Source organism: Heloderma suspectum, chromosome 4 (assembly GCF_057233095.1).
Source record: "Heloderma suspectum isolate Gila_16-S chromosome 4, 16-S_ref, whole genome shotgun sequence".
NCBI lineage: Eukaryota > Metazoa > Chordata > Lepidosauria > Squamata > Helodermatidae > Heloderma > Heloderma suspectum.
Genome location: NC_139461.1, coordinates 223,160,157 through 223,178,040, shown reverse-complemented (window position 1 = coordinate 223,178,040; position 17,884 = coordinate 223,160,157). Strand labels below are relative to the sequence as shown.

At 41.8% G+C, this 17,884-nt stretch overlaps 1 protein-coding gene across 5 annotated transcripts in view; it reads right to left on the bottom strand.

The window, feature by feature from the left end:
• DAB1 (DAB adaptor protein 1) overlaps positions 1 to 17,884 on the bottom strand; it is a 911,155-nt gene that overhangs the window by 62,611 nt on the left and 830,660 nt on the right. For all 5 annotated transcript variants that reach the window (XM_084852384.1, XM_084852385.1, XM_084852387.1 and 2 more), the window contains one exon: positions 2,409 to 2,540. In XM_084852384.1, coding sequence (XP_084708510.1) covers positions 2,409 to 2,540 — 132 coding nt within the window. The remainder of the gene's footprint in view (positions 1 to 2,408; positions 2,541 to 17,884) is intronic.

The following is a 17,884-nucleotide window of genomic DNA, read 5'->3' as shown; positions in this document are numbered from 1 at the left end:
ACAAAGGAAGAGTACAGGCAGGTAGCACAGAATTGCAGGGATGGCGTCAGGAAGGCTAAAGCGGAGAACGAGGTGAGGTTAGCGAGGGATGCTAAAAACAACAAAAAGGCTTTCTTCAGCTACGTGCATAGTAAAAGGCAGAGGAAAGAAATGGTTGTTCAGCTATTAAATAAGGATGGCAAAATGATAACAGAGGACAAAGAAAAGGCAGAGGTACTCAATTCCTACTTTGGCTCAGTCTTCTCCCAAAAGAGGGTCTATGACCCCCCTGGCAAAGGCGAAGTACAGGCTGAAGGGGCAGGATTGCAGCTTGAGATCGACAGGCATATGGTCAAGGAACACCTCATTACTTTGAATGAGTTCAAATCTCCAGGGCCAGATGAACTGCATCCTAGAGTCATAAAGGAACTGGCAGAAGAACTCTCAGAACCGCTGTCTATTCTCTTTGAGAAATCATGGAGGACCGGGGAAGTGCCAGATGACTGGAGGAGGGCTAACGTTGTCCCTATCTTCAAAAAGGGTAAAAAGGAGGAACCTGGGAACTACAGACCAGTCAGTCTGACATCAATCCCTGGGAAAATTCTGGAGCAGATCATAAAGCAATCCATCTGGAAGCACCTTGACAACAATGCCGTGATTACTCGAAGCCAACATGGATTTGTCAAAAACAAGTCCTGCCAGACAAATCTGATCTCATTTTTTGATCAAGTCACCTCCCTTGTAGACCGTGGGAATGCTGTAGACATCATATACCTCGACTTCAGCAAAGCTTTCGACAAAGTGCCCCATGATATCCTGATGAGCAAACTAGCTCGAAGTGGGCTAGATGAAACAACGATCCGGTGGATCCACAGTTGGCTACAGAATCGGACTCAAAGAGTGCTTATCAATGGGACCTTCTCAAGCTGGGGAGAGGTAACGAGTGGGGTACCGCAGGGCTCAGTCCTGGGCCCAGTGCTCTTCAATATTTTTATTAATGACTTGGAGGAGGAGGTGCAGGGAATGCTGATCAAATTTGCAGATGACACAAAATTGGGAGGGATAGCTAATACTTTGGAAGACAGAAACAAAATTCAAAGTGATCTGGATAGACTGGAGTGCTGGGCAGAAAACAACAGAATGGCATTTAATAGGGACAAATGCCAAGTTCTGCACCTAGGAAAAAGAAACCAAATGCACAGTTACAAGATGGGGGATACGTGGCTCAACCACACTACGAGCGAGAAGGATCTTGGAATTGTCGTCGATCACAAGCTGAATATGAGCCAACAATGTGATGTGGCTGCAAAAAAGGCAAATGCTATTTTGGGCTGCATTAATAGAAGCATCGCTTCCAAATCCCGGGAAGTACTAGTTCCCCTCTACTCAGCACTGGTTAGGCCTCATCTGGAGTACTGTGTCCAGTTCTGGGCACCACACTTTAAGAAGGATGCAGACAAGCTGGAGAGGGTTCAAAGGAGGGCAACAAAGATGATCAGGGGACTGGAAACAAAGCCCTCTGAAGAGAGACTGAAAGAACTGGGCATGTTTAGCCTTGAGAAGAGAAGACTGAGGGGAGATATGATAGCGCTCTTCAAGTACTTGAAAGGTTGTCACAGAGAAGAAGGCCAGGATCTCTTCTTGATCATCCCAGAGTGCAGGACACGGAATAATGGGCTCAAGTTACAGGAAGCCAGATTCCGACTGAACATCAGGAAAAACTTCCTGAGTGTCAGAGCAATACGGCAATGGAACCAATTACCTGGGGAGGTGGTGGGCTCTCCCACACTGGAGGCCTTCAAGACGAGGCTGGACAGCCATTTGTCAGGGATGCTCTGACTTGGATTCCTGCATTGAGCAGGGGGTTGGACTCGATGGCCTTGTGGGCCCCTTCCAACCCTACTATTCTATGATTCTATGATTCTATGAATGTTACTTATATTGGTCTAGCTGCAAATTTTAACTTGGTGAAGGTTCATTTCTATATAAGCTAATTATAATTGCAGATTAATGGTAATTATAATTATGAGCATAAAAGGCATTGCTTATATTTATTAGTAGCTTTTAAATGAGAGTAGACTATGCAAAGTAGCTATTTGTTTTCTATCATTTTCTTTCTAAATGAGTCTAGGAGCCTAAGTAAACTTATTTGTATTCAGCTAGTGTATCCAGTTTAATTAGAAAGGAAAATAATTACTAATTAGAAGGAATACATAAAGAAAAAAATTGAGAGGGGTGAATTGTATTCCTTTCTTTCCAAGACTGGTATTGCTAAACTGCCATCTCAGAACATTTATGCAGGCACTTCTGACAGCATTATATGCTGCATAAACAATGCTTGCAGGCTGCCCTTTCAAAACAGCGGTATTCTAGACAACGCTATCAAATTGAGTTAAACTACAGAAAATGACAATAATCTTGATACTTACTGCCTGGGCTGTTTTTATTGCCACAAATCTATGGTTCCCTTCCTTTCCGCACACATATCCAAAGGCCCGATGGTCTGTGATATCCTTTGCAATGTATGAAATTTCATGAACTGCATGATGGTGCTGTAGTAGCTGTTCATAAACAAAAAGCATAAGAAGCACAGGGCATATTTAGTTGAAGCCCACGTTTTGACTGAGGTACACAATTTACTTCTATGGAGATAAACCTGAACAGCAATGGTGTTTCTTTCCGTGCATGTTGTTCAAGACTATTTCTGAATGATCTGACCACATTTACAATCTTTTTCATGCTTTGTGTGTTTCATCCAGTGCTTTGTTTTAAATCAAATGAGCCTTCCCCATCTCATGGGGAAGGGAGACAGTAGAGCTCAAGTATGAGGTTGTAGTCAGGGAGGTAGCAACGTCCCTGACACCTCACACTGCAGGCATTTCAGTGATGGGTTGTTTGTTTGGTTTTTTTGCAGCATGAGGACACAGCTCCTTCAGCATTCTTTGGTACTGCAACAGTTCTTCCAGCATTCTTTAGTACCTTTCAATTGGCCTGACAGATGAACACATTTTACAGTGCCTAGCAGATAAACATGTGTGGGTATCTGGTGGAAGGGAGGATCAGCATCAGGCTCTAAAGACAGCTTACGAACGTTGGACAAATCTATCAAGCTTGATCTAATTTTTCCACCACCAAGCTCATTTGCATCAGGTCTGCATTAGATTGTGAGCCTTTTTACTCCCCACAGGGAAATTTGTACATATTTCCATCCACATTTTTCTAAATGTCATCATTTCTTAAATGTACAATTCCCACCACCACCCAAATTGGTGGTGTGCACATGTACAAAGTGTTGGGATGCATTTCCCTCTTTCCCAAAACTCCCTGGAAGCCTCAGGAATGTACAGATTTGGTTAGTGAGATGTGTTTCTTTCTGTGTTCAGTCTCAGGAAGTGCAAATTGGGTATTATCACATGAATTTGCAAACCCAACAAATTTCTCACCCATCCCTAGAGTACACACGTAGGCTATATTCAGACATAAATTAGTATATGTATAGGCTGTACACAGTACTCATTACGGTATAGGCTGTAATGAGTACAACTTATTAATGCAATGCTGACTTACAAGTGTGTTTGTCATGCCCGAGCTGATGGGTCTTTTGAGTGATTCCAGAGCTGAAGAATCACCCATATGTGCAAGATGTGACAGGGAAGGTTATCACTTACACAATTACTCGTAGCCTAGGTCACCATCCAGGTAAGCTATAACTGTGTGCTCGTAATTCTCAGATCCTGCTCCTGGATTTATTTCTGCTCCTACACTTTTTGCCTACGTGCTTGCTGTAGCTTGGCCAGTTCCTTCCCCCCAGCTCTTCTTAGTCTCCAACATTTGAAAAGACTTTCTTCTGGCCTGGGAGGAGTCCAGCGCTGCTATCTCATTGCTCATAGTCTATTGCTAAGAATTAATACACCAGCACATACCAGTTTATTTGGAACAATAGTGGTCCTTCACAAATTTTTCTGTGTAAAAAAGAAGCTTTGTTTTTTGCTTAATTAGTTTCACTTACTTAGCACTTGATTAGTGTTTTAGGATGGCAGTGTTTCTCCCAAACTTTATTTCCTGTTGTTGCTGCAGGTATTATACATGTCTTTGCAGATGAAAAGTCAAGAATGCTTTGTTTTCACAGCCAGGGTGGACTTTAGGTATTTGAATTTAATGTTGTGAATATTTCATAAAGCTCTACAAAATGCAGAAAACATCCCAACAACAAACATCCACACAAAATCATCCTGCATTATTAAGTCGTTGTACCCTAATATAAATTGAACTAATATAAGTTCACCTGCAGTCAAATGCAGTCTTAGGGTACAATGGTGAAAGGTATAGGCAGAACATACTTTTCTGTAAGTCCAGAGTGCTTCGGCTATTGGGCGGTATAGAAATAAATAAATAAATAAATAAATAAAGTCTTAATCTCATCACCTTTTTCCTTAACACAGCAAAATGAAATGAAGAAGCCTAACCCTCTGCAGATATTAAGACACTGGTTTAAACTGGGAAACATCTTTTCCAAAGATGAATTTTCTAGAGATCTATACTATTCAGCTTTTTATCTGGTCATAAAAGTCTATGGGCAGCATATTATTATGAAGATTTGAACATCTGACAAAACTATCCTCACACCTGTTAATCAAAGTGGATTTACTATGTGATGATTTCTAAAGAAGGCAAGGGGGAATCAATATTAATGCCAATTTATTCAGTCTTCTTGGTGCTCTTTCAAATGTAGTAATCATGCTGCCTAAGAAACATCTGTTGTTAAATTGGTATTAACTAGCATATAGGTTGTTGGCTTTACAGGGCTTTCCCTCACTTCTGAAAAAGGTGTTTGATAAATAAGCAAGTCTGGATCTAGAATTTCTCCCTATTCTCCCTGCTTCCTGTGCCATCAATGTTTTACTGGACAGAATAGAGGACTCCAATATGTCGTACTATAGGTGGCCAGATACTTACTTACATACACACTTTTATGCTAGTCATTTACTGCCTTATTGGATTTTAAATTTTAGCTTTGGTGCTTTTTTCCTAATACCATGGTGGTCAAATGAAGAGAAGCTGCAAATGGAAAAATTGCACTGAAAAGGTGTAGCGATTGGAGTGGGGTGGAAGCCAGAAAAGTTTGTTGTGCTGTAATGGCCTATCGGATAAGTTCCAGGAGCGGGCAGGAGGACTAAAGGGGAAACAAGCCATGGCAAGCCACAGAGTGCCTGATGTGATGTGCAAACTGGCCCAGACTGACAGCAGTTATACTACTCCAATAGAAAGCAAGGGCAAAATGCAACATTTAACAGTGACAGTAACTGCATACAAGAAATTGTTGTTATTCCGGGCTGCTTATTAGGAACTAAGTAGTAAGAACTCAGGATATCATGGATGGATTCCACACAAGCCACTGTGAGACCAACCAAATCTCTTTTATATGAAGTATAATAATTAAAATACCCCCCAGATTAATGTAAAGGATACTATTATCAAAACCTCTGACTAGAATGGATTCACTTTTCTTACTACCTGAAGATGCTATCTCTAAGGGTCAAAACTTGTCTACTAATTCTACAAATCCCAATAAAACATAAAAACATCACATTATCCATAGAGTCGCACTTACATCCTGACAAATATGTATTAAACCATAATGCCAATAACTTCAGCTAGAGTAAGTTAATTTTGTAGGATGGGTTAGCCATTCTTCATGAGAATTGCATGTTCTCCAGTGTATTAATGATGTGATCTTATTTACATAATATAATTGTATTGATTTATTAGATTTTTTTCTGTGTTCAAGTTGCATGCTTTCCCTCTAATCATGAAATTAAATATCCTCCCTCACCAATTGCATATTATGGAGAATGTTATCTCAGGCCCCTATTAAATCAAAGTTCTTTGACATTACTTTATTGATTGCCATGCAATGTTTGCACAGAATGTAAAACTATGATCAGACTCCTTACTTGTGAAATTAGACATAAAGATTATTCTGCCATGGAAAAATATCACCTACAATGCAGAGACAGCAGATGGAAACATTTTAATTTATTTCTGAACCCTCATTAACTGTTGGAAAATCATTACATCTCTAATGGCTGATGATGCCTACCTTGCAAAGTATACCAGGCTAATAGGAAGTAAGCTTAGCATTCCTACAGCCATAGCCTCGTCTGTATTTAATGTATGGAGTATTTAGAAAGATGGCCATCAAGAGATTCTTAGTTAGAATCTATAAAGCATTACATTTTTTGTCTGAGTACAGTAGGCATGGAGTGTTACACTGCATACTCTGATGTGACAGAATACTGCTACATTTTGATTTGAAACGTCACACTGTTAGATATCAATTAGTTTGGATGAACTTTTAAATGTACATATTAAAAGAAATATTGTCAAATATAAAACATATCTTTCCTTTATACTGCTGTAAATGAGTAGTTATTCCTCTTTAATTAGAATTTCCTAAGTCATTTCTGAAAGCAGAATTGACTCCTATTTAAAATCTACTCATATTTTCAGCACAATGCGTACGCTTTGTGATTATCTGTTTGTTGTTAGCCTCCTTAAAACCAATGTTTTTACAAAATAACCCAGAAAAAAACACATCAGCAAATCCTTTTCACCAGGCTTTGAACTACTGAAGAGGGAGAAAAGTGGACCCACAAGATATATTGAGACTTATGATATAGATTAGATTCATGACATGTACCTATAGCAGGATCAAGTCCATAGCATTTTAGGTGCAACAAAATCCTTTCTCAGTAACTTCCAGTGTTTAGGCTGGTATGCAAGTATCAAGAAGTATCCAAGTCTGATTTACAATTCAATCCTATGCAGAGTTACGTGCACCTAACCCCATTGAAATCAAGCATAAACATGTTTGTTTAAACAGCAACAACAACAATAACAACATGACACAGAATTCATAACCACTATGCCAGTAAAAATGCCTTCATACCATACAATGCATGGTTGCTACATATCTGTCATATCCAAAGACTTACATGCTCATTGTCAAAATCCTAAAACTTCCCTTGAAAACCAAAGCAGAAACCAGGGGTAGGGAGTGGGTGGGAGGATCTTCACAACAACAGAATGAGAAGCACGTCGGAAGATTACCGGATTTTTCATGGAATTCGGCTTTGGTCCATCAGGGACACATGAAGCAAGAAAAGCTGAGTCTACAGTACCTTTAAATCCAGTTTTCAGGGGTCATACCGTGCTTGAAAGGAACATACTTTCGAGTGGGGCGGGAGGAGTAGAACTGAATGTCATCAGACTGGCAGGGGCTGTTCAACCAATGAGAGAGGCTTGTTTCCCCCCCCCCCCCGTCCAGACTCCCTCCTGCTCCTACATTATTATGAATGGAGAGCAACTAATTCACAATTCCAAAGGCTCCCTCCTGCTATTACATTATCCCTCACACACACCCTGCCTTTCCTCAATGTGCACACTTCTGTCTTGAGAAGCCAAACCCCCAATTCTGGAGTGCAGCATCTGATGGCTTCCCATGAAAGCAGCTCAGCCCCCCCCAATTTTGCCCCAACCCAGTACTCTGCCATCAAATTATTGTTTCCGACCCTCTCTTTTACACCCCCTTTCTCCTTCTCCTTGGTCGCAGTGAGATGAGAAGCTCCCGTGATCTCAAATGATCGTTACTGTGACTTTATATAACAACAGAGAAACTAAAGAACATCAAAGAAGCACAGCATCGAGATAGCGATTTCACAGAGAAGTGAAATAGCACTTCAGGGTGAGTTACTAAAGTTAGTCTTTAACCCTTTAAACCCTTTAGCACTTTAGTGATTTACTGTGGCTTCGTATGCATTAAGATCTGTTAAAGATTCACTGCAGGGGAGCGAGATTAATTTCTTACTTCCAAGTAAACATGCCCAGAAGGGATTGCTTTACAGATAGTCTCATCCAGCATTGGAATATGTTGAAGATTCACTGTAGGGGAGTGGGATTTATTTCTTACTTAGAGTAAACATGCACAGATGGGGGGGAAATGGGAAAAGCTCCTTCAACTGTGGAAAGAAGAGGGAATGGGGCATCCCACTGCCTTGACCACATCACTGCCAAATTACAGAGGTATGCCCAGGATTTAATGTGTGTGTGGGGGGGATGACATGGCACACTGTGGCAAAACCACCAGGGAGCTGCTTTCATTTAAAAAAAAAGTTGCAGTAAAAGGAGTTTCAGACAATGCGGCTTTTCAAGAGGGAAGCTGCTGGTTGGCAGTGGATCGGTGATGATGACATCTATCATGAATGACCTCAGACTGCTGTAACTTTGCACCAAATTGCTTGTGAAGGCAGCCCCCAGAATTCAGGAGGAGTGCTTGACTGGCTACAGAAATCCTAAAGGAATACATGTTTCAATGTGTTCATCCCAGGCCTAATGGTGATTATCCCAGGCCTGAAAAGGACTGAGTAAAATGGCCACCTGCACTTGCTGTGATGCCATAATAATTTAGCTTTAGTTTCTGTACTCTGGCCCCAACAGGTTAATGATAATCTTCTTGGGCACATATGTTTCCAACCTTGTGAACAACTATCCCTTTGTGTCAGATAAAGTGGACTTGTGTTTGGCCTCAACCTACTTTGTCTTTGGACTCTTGAGTTTGCCTGTTCCCTCAAAAGCCCCAAACTATCCATTTTTTTCCCTACTGTTCCCTGCTCTTGAACAACCCAAAGCATAGGTTTAGCAAATATCCCAAGCCTGCACCAAATCTTGGGTGGCCTTGACACAGGCACCAAGCTTGACAATATTGTGCAAGGCCATATGCTGGCAATGTGCATAAGGCACCTTAAATATTTCCCTTTTTCTACACATTTGTTGCAGGATTATTTTTCAGTTTACTTCACTTAGTCTCACCACCTCTAGTTCACCATGTTTTACTTGGTAGACCTGACTGACGAAGTCTGCAACACTGAAGAACAAGCATAACTGATATTGGCCAAATCACTATGTAGTACATTGTGTTCTGTAGTTGGCCATAAAAACTAGTTTATCACAACTCATTAGCTTTGTCTGGATATAGTGTATTTTGTGATTTAAGCTGGTCTGTATGGGGTTCTGATCAATTACCCAGTATTGTAAAATATGATCAAAAGTGTCTTATTCTGGTTCTGAAATGAATGTTCAAAAGAAATGTGGTATTTGAATTTTCTTATTCTAAAAATGATTTGAAGTATTTGCTTTGCAAAGTGCTCAGAAATTGATAATTCACCTAATATTGGTATGTCATGTTTCTTTACCATTCTCTGACATTATTTATTAATACCTTACTCATTATTAATCAGTGGACTTCATTCCAAGATTTGAAATTGACCTGAAGGCCCTGTGACAAATAAGAAGAATCTACAATGAAGTAGATAATTCCAGATTTCTGTAATTTCTGTTCTAACAGCAATCTGCCTGCTCATAAATGAGTCCATGCAATCCAGACTACATCTTGTGATTTGAAAGTCCCTGGGTATAAATATGAGCCATCCACGGAATCCTCCCAAGCAAATAGGTATAAGAAGTCCATGATCAACCAACATCTGTTTGCTAGTTCTGTCAGTCCCTGGGTGGGTTGTGCCACCATGGCCACATCTAAACTCATTATGTGGATGGTCATCTCCCAAACCATCCACTTGGTCAGCAGAGTTTATGATTCTTTAATTAACTGCAAGTAGGCAATTTAGAATGGCAGGGTAGACTTTGCCTCACTGTGTGGTAATATGCCGTAGGCATCCAGTGGTGTATTTTTACAATGTTAACCACAGTGCAATCATTAATATGGTGATACAGAGATACGTGAGGAGAAAAAAAAATAGGATACCAGGAAAATGAACGTCCCAGGCAGGTGTTCAGTCTGTTCATGTGAAAGCTAAAAATGGGGAGGGGATGTGGGGGTGTTAATATACACACAAACTTGTCCCCCAGTGTCCCAGTCACCACAGTTCTCAACCTTCCCATATTGAGTGGGGAGATCTAAAAGGGAGGGTTTTTTTAACTCATATTTGCTTGATCACAAGTCAAAGCTCTATGTGATCTGGAACCCTGTTCATTGTTCTCTAATCTACCTGCTGCAGACCTTTCAGCTCAAAAAGAGAAGGTTGGGACATGCAGGGGCCAGGGTCAGGAACACTGCATTAGGTTTTATGTGCACACCCATGTTCTCTCCCCACTTTTAGTCCTCATATGAGCAGCCTGAACACCTGCATAGGGCTAAACAATGTCTTACCTGATCAATGGAGTGTAAAATTATATGATATGATATGTCAAATATCATGGAGTACATCAAAATACAGTGAACTTCTCAACAACCTTCAGTTTCGGAAGTAAAAAAGAAGCCTATTTAATCTGAAAGTTTGAAAGTCTCTATCATTGCAAAATGACTCATTACTTTCAACTCTTTTGTTGTACAAGAACTTTTATAAACTTGCCTGCACATGGCATTTGATAGGCTATAATGATATTCCAAAATGGATAAATGAAGACTCGTTCCTCATTTACCTGGAAATATAGTTCAAGTACCAGTTTTTGCATTCAAATAGTCTATTAAAATGTAGGGGTGTACGAAACCCCGCTTACCTGGCTCCGCCGGGTTCCGCGGGGGGTGGGGGGAGGCCAATATGGCCAAGCTGTGGAACCACCGGCCAAATCCGGCCGCCCGCAGCCGGACATCCGGTTGCTGGGCAGCCCTGCAGGGATGCAAATGGTGGCTGTCGTAGCCACCATCATTTGCGTCCCTTTTTTTCGCCGTGATAGGCTACGTAAAAATTTACGTAGCCTATCATGGCAGGGGGAAAACCCGAGCGTATGCAAATGGCGGTAGCCACCGCCATTTGCGTACGCTGGGTTCCCCCCCCCCTGCCGTGATAGGCTACGTAAGTATTTACGTAAGTATCACAGCTGAAGAGGAGCAAGCAAATGGCGGCCGCAGGACAGCTGCCATTCGCACAGCAGCGCAGACGGGAGCAGGTAAGTGCTCCGTTTCGCGTGCCTTTCGTGGGGTGGGGGCGGCAGGCACTTCGTCCCATGCACCTTTCATGGGTTGGGGGGGCAGAGGCTTCGTTCCACGACAGGTTTCGGGGGGCCGAATGCACTGGCATTCGGCCTCACCGAGATCCGTCGCGGAATTCTCTGACATCCCTATTAAAATGTTGAGTCTTTTACTGGACCATTATTCTACCTTTAGAAAATTAGCAAAGAATATAAAATATGTTTCTCTCAATGGATGTTTTTGCCTCATAAGTCTCCTTCATAAGTTTGTCATTTTCATAATCTGTTTCCTGAGTGTCTCTCCAAAACATTTTAAAAAATATAAATAAATACACAACGTTTGAGGGCTACGGTTGGACAAAACTATTTATGGAGAAGATACAATTAGTTAAACACCACAGATATAAGAAATTAATTTATTTTTAATGTGCTCAGAAATTATTCCCCCCCCCCCCCCCGGAAAGTACTTTCTCTTGGTGGATTTGTGTAGCTCATAGTCACACTGAAATTAGCTTAAAGTTAACTGCAGAACTTCCTGCAGTCTTTTTTTAAGGAGGCAGCTGGCACACAACTGGACAGTTCTTCCACTCTTGCTTTGCTCAGGTATCCTGTGGACAGGTAAACTAGGTTTAGCTGCATTTCTTTCTGCTTAAATTGAAGATTGTGTCGTAGTCCAGTGGTTCAAGCACCTAACCAGGAATTTTGATTAACTGGTTGCTTTAAATATATCTCGGATAGATCTTCTGTGTGATCTTGAACAAGGTATGAGAAAATCACCTGCTTGTTATGTTGATCTGTTTTGTTGTATTGATATTAATGAATTTAGTTTTGCAGGGAACGTGTGTACAGGTAAGAAAGCGTTAACTGTGAGCAGGATGGGGCTTGTGTGTGGTTGGCTGTTTTAGTTCTACCTGTGGGGAGTGATGTCTGAGGAGAGTTTGTTTTCAGTTGAATCAATTACTGGTTTGCTTTGGAGTGAGACAGAGGGTGTTTCTGCATTAAGCAAACCCCCCACAAAACCCCACATCCTTTCCGGAGCTTCCTGCTTTAGGTTTCTTTGCAGGATTAGGAAGGGCTTCTTTACACAGCAGCCTCCTGGTTTGAACTGAGGGAGTGCCCTGTGTGCAAAGGAGTGGGGGGGGGGTCTTGTTTCCAAAGCTTTACTTCTGCTGTACGTCTTTTCTCTCAGCCCCCAAGAAACCTCTGACTTACTTCTGAGTAGACATAAAATGTAAGATTGTGCTGTAAGTCTGCAACCCTCGGCGCACTTACTTGGGAGTAAGCCCCACTGAACTTAATAGGGTGCTCTGAAACAACAGACAATGTTGCTTCTGAGTTTGGGGGGGGGAACAGATGTGTCTCGCTTCATTGCAGGGAGACATTTTACCCTCTTCTCCCTCCAACTGAGAAATGCAGAGGCAGGAGATGCAATCGGCAGGCGATTCTTGCCCTTGCGCCTGTCAAATCTGCTCAGGTCTCCTTCCCTGCAACCCCACGCCTATTCTCAATGCCTTTGGCATCCTGACTGTGCCCCCAGCAACCGAAAACAAACGCCCCCAGCAGGCGGACAGAGCCGTCTCTTCCGCTAGGGTTGAATTTCACGTGGGGGTCATGGTGCTCCTGTTCTGTGGGCTGGGAAAAATACTACATTTTTTGCATTTGGGGAAAACACGAGATAGGCTGGGGGAAATTGTGGGAGACACCCTGGAGGGTAACGGCGTCATCTAAAGAGCCCACAAACTTGTGTGCGTGACAGAGCCATCTCAATAGCAGGATAAAAGCTCTGTGTGATGAACACCAGAGTTGGGAGTTAACAGAAAACCATCTTGGATGGGAAGGGAGAATTTGGAGGGGTAGTGAGGCAGGTTTAGGCTAATTAAAAATATCTATGTAAAAGACATAATACCATCTATAACTCTATAACTCTGACACTATAGATCAGGGGTGCAAGAAGTGTGCCAGGTAGCCCCTCCCCCATGACCCCCAGCATCTGCTTCCCCCACTGACAACCCCCCAACATGTATTTGTTTGTTTGTTTATTTAACTTCTATACTGCCCAATAGCTAAAACTGTCCGGGTGGTTGAAAAAAATTAAAACCACAAAGTGCAGCATAAAACAATGTAAAACATGAAAGTTTAAAACCACAATATAACAGTACAACCAGAATAAAATCTAGCTGCAATGCAGAGATTTAAAATACAAATTTAAAACACCAGAGCTAAAAGACTAGAAAGCTAAAATGCTAAAATATTGGGAGAATAAGAAGGTCTTCACCTGGTGCCAGAAGGAGAACAACGTAGGCACCAGGAGAACCTCTCTAGAGAGCTCATTCCACAGCTGGGGGCCACAGCAAAAAAGACCCTTTTCCTAATAGCCACCCACCTCACTTCCTTTAGCAGGGGCTTATGGAGAAGGGCCCCTGAAGATGATCTTAGGGTCCAGGCAGGCACATATAGGAGGAGGCGATCCTTCAGATAACCTGGCCCAAGCCGTTTAGGGCTCTGAATGTTAATACCAGCACTTTGAATCAGGCCTGGAAGTGGACTAGCAGCCAGTGCACCTGGAAAAGTACTGGCGTCATGTGATCTTGTTGGCCAGTCCCTGTTAACAATCTTGCTGCCCTATTTTGCTGAAGTTTCCAGACTGTTTTCAAAATGACTAAGGCCATTGCAAAGCTTTGTTTCCTGTGTCTTCCTGCTTCCAGAGACGCTCTACAAATGTGTGAGTGTGTGTGTGTGAGAGAGTATTTCGGGGTAGAGCAGAGTGTATCTGCATATATGTATGTATATGGGAATTGGAGTAGGTATCTGCATGCATCTGTGGCCCCCTGTATTCAACACTGGATGCTGGCCTCAGGGGCAAAAAAGGTTGAGCACTCCTGCTACAGATAATACTTAATGGATTTAGCTCCTTCAAAGACCTCTTGATTTTCTCATTACTCTCAAGCTGCTAGGAGTCTGTCATAAAGCCATTCATCCCATATCTTTACCCTCTGTCTTCCCTCCCCCCCGTTCCCCCCCGCTCCCCCCCCCCCTTTGGCCTCTAGTCCTGGTGAAATCAGTCAAGTCGATCAATTAAGCACTTAGAAGAACCAGCAATCACTTCCAATAATAGGGTTAGTTTCTGTGACAGTCAGAGCAATACAACTGCTGCCCTGTTTTTAACAGGAGAATTTATTTACTGAAGCTAGAACATAGTATTAAGGTCACAATTAAGGCAAAAAAGAAAACCAGTTAAAGCAACCAAGATTCGCATAAAACTACACAAAAACTGCTACATCAAAATCAAAGCAAACACAGATAGTAATACTAGATGTAGGTGAAGAATTTACAGGGATTACATATGTACAACGTTTTATGTTCATTTCCCCTCAGAGCTGGCCTTCAGTCATATATCATTCAGCTTTGATTTATAGGTCATTGTTACCACGCCTATTTTCTCAGCACTGTGAAAGGAATGACAGACTGTCCAATCTGCCTCTCGGTAGTGCTTGAGCTAGTTGAAGCCTATTGTTTGAGTCTTATAATCTATTTTGTATTAACAGTATCATCTGCCTTTCTAATCTATTTCTATCAATAGTATCTGTGGTCTTTGGAAAGGAGGGCGGGGGGGACCTTGCATGAATGCAATTCTTCAAGGAATGAAGCACCATCTATCTGTCTACATACAATATAAAGCAATATGGCATTCCTTCTCTTGGTCACACAGATTGCATAACAGGAATAGCTCTGCCAAACTCCCTCTCAGTTTTCCATCAAGCTGTTATGCCTATTGCTATCCCTTGCTTAAAGAATTCAGTCTTTGCACATTCCTATGTCAATTGACCTGAGCAGCTCCCTTATTAGGCCCCTTCACACATTCATCATGTGAAGAAGGTCACCATGTAGAAAGGGGCAAAGGGCTGCACTGCTGAACCCACCCATGAGATGACATGACATGGTTCCCTGCTCCCCCGCACCCCGCAAATGTCTACACATTGACCGTGGATGTCTGCACCGGAAAAATATATATATATATAGAGAGAGAGACAGAGACAGAGAGACAGAGACAGAGAGATCGATCCATTTGTGTAGGCTTCCTGGCTAGATTCCACACTCAACATATAAACACTGGGGGCAGGGAGCAGTGTTACCTTGAGGCCTCCGCTGCCTTTTTCAATGCATAGAGTCTTTCCTCATGAATAACACATGAAGGGAGCTAGAATAATGTGTAGATCGGAAGCTAGGTTGACCAGGTGTCCTCTTTTACAGAGGATACTCCTCTATTTGAAAGGCTGGCAGAGGACTGTTCTGTTTTTAAGGGCTGTCCAGTCAAGTCCTGTTTAAAGATAACGAAGCATCAGGAGGACGAACTGGGCCTTGAAGTAGCCCAACAACAGCACCTACACAGAAGACCGAGCAAGGTACACGGTTCACCTGGTCAGCATCTTCCATAAGATGGTGAGATAGACTGCATTTCTATTTAAATTATAATAATTATTTCTAAATTTGCAGCTATATAAATTAGCATATGCAATTTTTATGCAATCAGTGTCCTCTGTTGTCCTCTTTTTTGGTGATGCATGTCCTCTGCTTTTGCAATTCACCAGTGGTCACCCTAATGAGAACTTCTCTGAAAAATATGACACAGTTCATAATAGTTTTGAAATATTAAAATATGCATCTTAATAAAATATTCAGAGAAAATATGTATTTATACATATTTTGAGAGGATTAAAAAAAATTTCTGTATTCATGCAGAAATGGGTAAAAATATGTGAAAGTGACATATACTGGAAATATACATATTTGCCCATCTCTAGTCATGACTGAGAAGTGGGATAGAAATATTGTAAATAAATAAATAAACAACACTGTGAACCCAGTAGGGCTTTTTGTCCTTAAAAAAAATAAATCCACTCCAGATAAACATAAAAGCCACTTTTGAATGCTGGTGGAGTTTCAAAACGAATTTGTGATGCAGCATTGGGGTCTGTGTGAGCGTGTGTGTGAGAGAGAGGAAGAGAGATGCTTAAAGTCAAAAGTCCTGCTGGACATATGCAAGCCATTGGGCATGCCTTAAAAGACTCTTTCTTAGTGACATTTTTTGATTACCACTGCTATTGTTTTATCTGCTATTTTATTTTGTGGTTTTATGATACTATATTTTCATATTCTGTTTTTATTCATTGTAAACAACCCTGGAATTGAGAAAGGAAAGACAGTATATATTTTAAATAAATGAATAAATTGGATTTGTCTTAGGCAAACAAGGTTCAAATCCATGATTGTACCCCTCCATTGTCGCATATGTGCCTCAAAGAAAAACCTAAACATTTGCTAGTAGGAGCCTAATACTGCTTTTTTTGTTTTCTAAAAAATCCAGGTCCTGAAGAAAATGTAATGTCAAACTAGTCCTCAGGCATATCTATAGGCACAGTCTACCCATTTCAATGTCACTGTAAGCAATGCAATGTCAAAAGAAATGCAATGGTTAGATCCTCAGAAACAAATGCCCTGTGGCTTTCAGAGTTATTTAAATAGCTTATACAGCACTTTTCCATGTATAATACTGTCTATGACAGGGATACAGCCTTGCATGTGCAAATCACACTTTTACATTATTAACAGAGAAAGTATGCATGGACATGGAACTCTGCCGGAGCAACCAATGGGAACCCCCTGTACGTATGAGACTATAACACATAAGAACGTAAGAAGCAGGGCCAGTGCCCTATGTGAGGGTGCTCTCTCCAGTCACCCTAGTAGCTTACCATGTGATGGCAGTGGGCAGGGCAGGGTCCCTTTCTTCCATTTAAAAAAAAATATATTTTGAGCTGGGCTGAAATTTTCAGAGGTGGGGGTTTGGCTTATGTGAATTTTAGCTCACAGGGTGGCCAAGAGTCGGTCAGTTTCTTTCTTTCTTTCTTTCTTTCTTTCTTTCTTTCTTTCTTTCTTTCTTTCTCTCTCTCTCTCTCTCTCTCTCTCTCTTTCTTTCTTTCTTTCTTTCTTTCTTTTTCTACTTTAAACATAGCCTTTAAACATATGGCCAGTTGTACTGACAACAAGGCTCACTGCACCCTCCCCAAGCAAATTTCCTGGATGAGAGTGCCATAGAAACAATACTATGTAGCCATAGCTTTAATAGCAGGTATGGAGAACATGTGGCCTTCCAAACGTTTTTAGGCTGCAACTCCAATCATCCCTCACCATTGGCTATGTTGGCTAGGGCTGATGGGAGTTGTAGCCCAGCAGTATTATTATTATTATTATTATTAAATTATTATTATTAAATTTATTAATCGTCCATCTGGCTGGTCACCCAGCCACTCTGGGCGATGTACAGCATACAATAAACAGTTTAAAATATTAAAATTCTACAATAAAAACATTTTCTAAAATACCCTAACCCACCCCAAATGCCTGCCTGAACAACCATGTTTTTAATGCACGGCGGAAGTTCATTAGAGAGGGGGCATGGCGGAGTTCCCTAGGGAGGGAGTTCCCACAGAAAAGGCCCTCTCCCTCGTCCCCACCAGTCTAGCTGTCCTGGCTGATGGGACAGAGAGAAGGCAATCCGAGGCTGATCTTGCTAAGCGGCCTGTCTGGTGCTGCTGGAGGCGCTCCTTAAGATAGGCTGGGCCGGAACCATATAGAGTTTTAAAGGTCAAAACCAACACCTTGAATTTGGCCCGGAAAACAACTGGTAACCAGTGCAACTCCTTCAGCACTGGAGTGATGTGATCTCGCCAGCGGCTGCCTTTAATCAGGCGAGCCGCCGCATTCTGTACCAGCTGCAGCTTCCGAACCGTCTTCAAGGGTAACCCCACACAGAGCGCATTACAGTAGTCTAAACGAGAGGAGACCAGGGCATGTACTACCGATGGGAGCAGATGGTCGGGAAGGAAGGGGCGCAACCGCCGTATCAGATGGAGTTGAT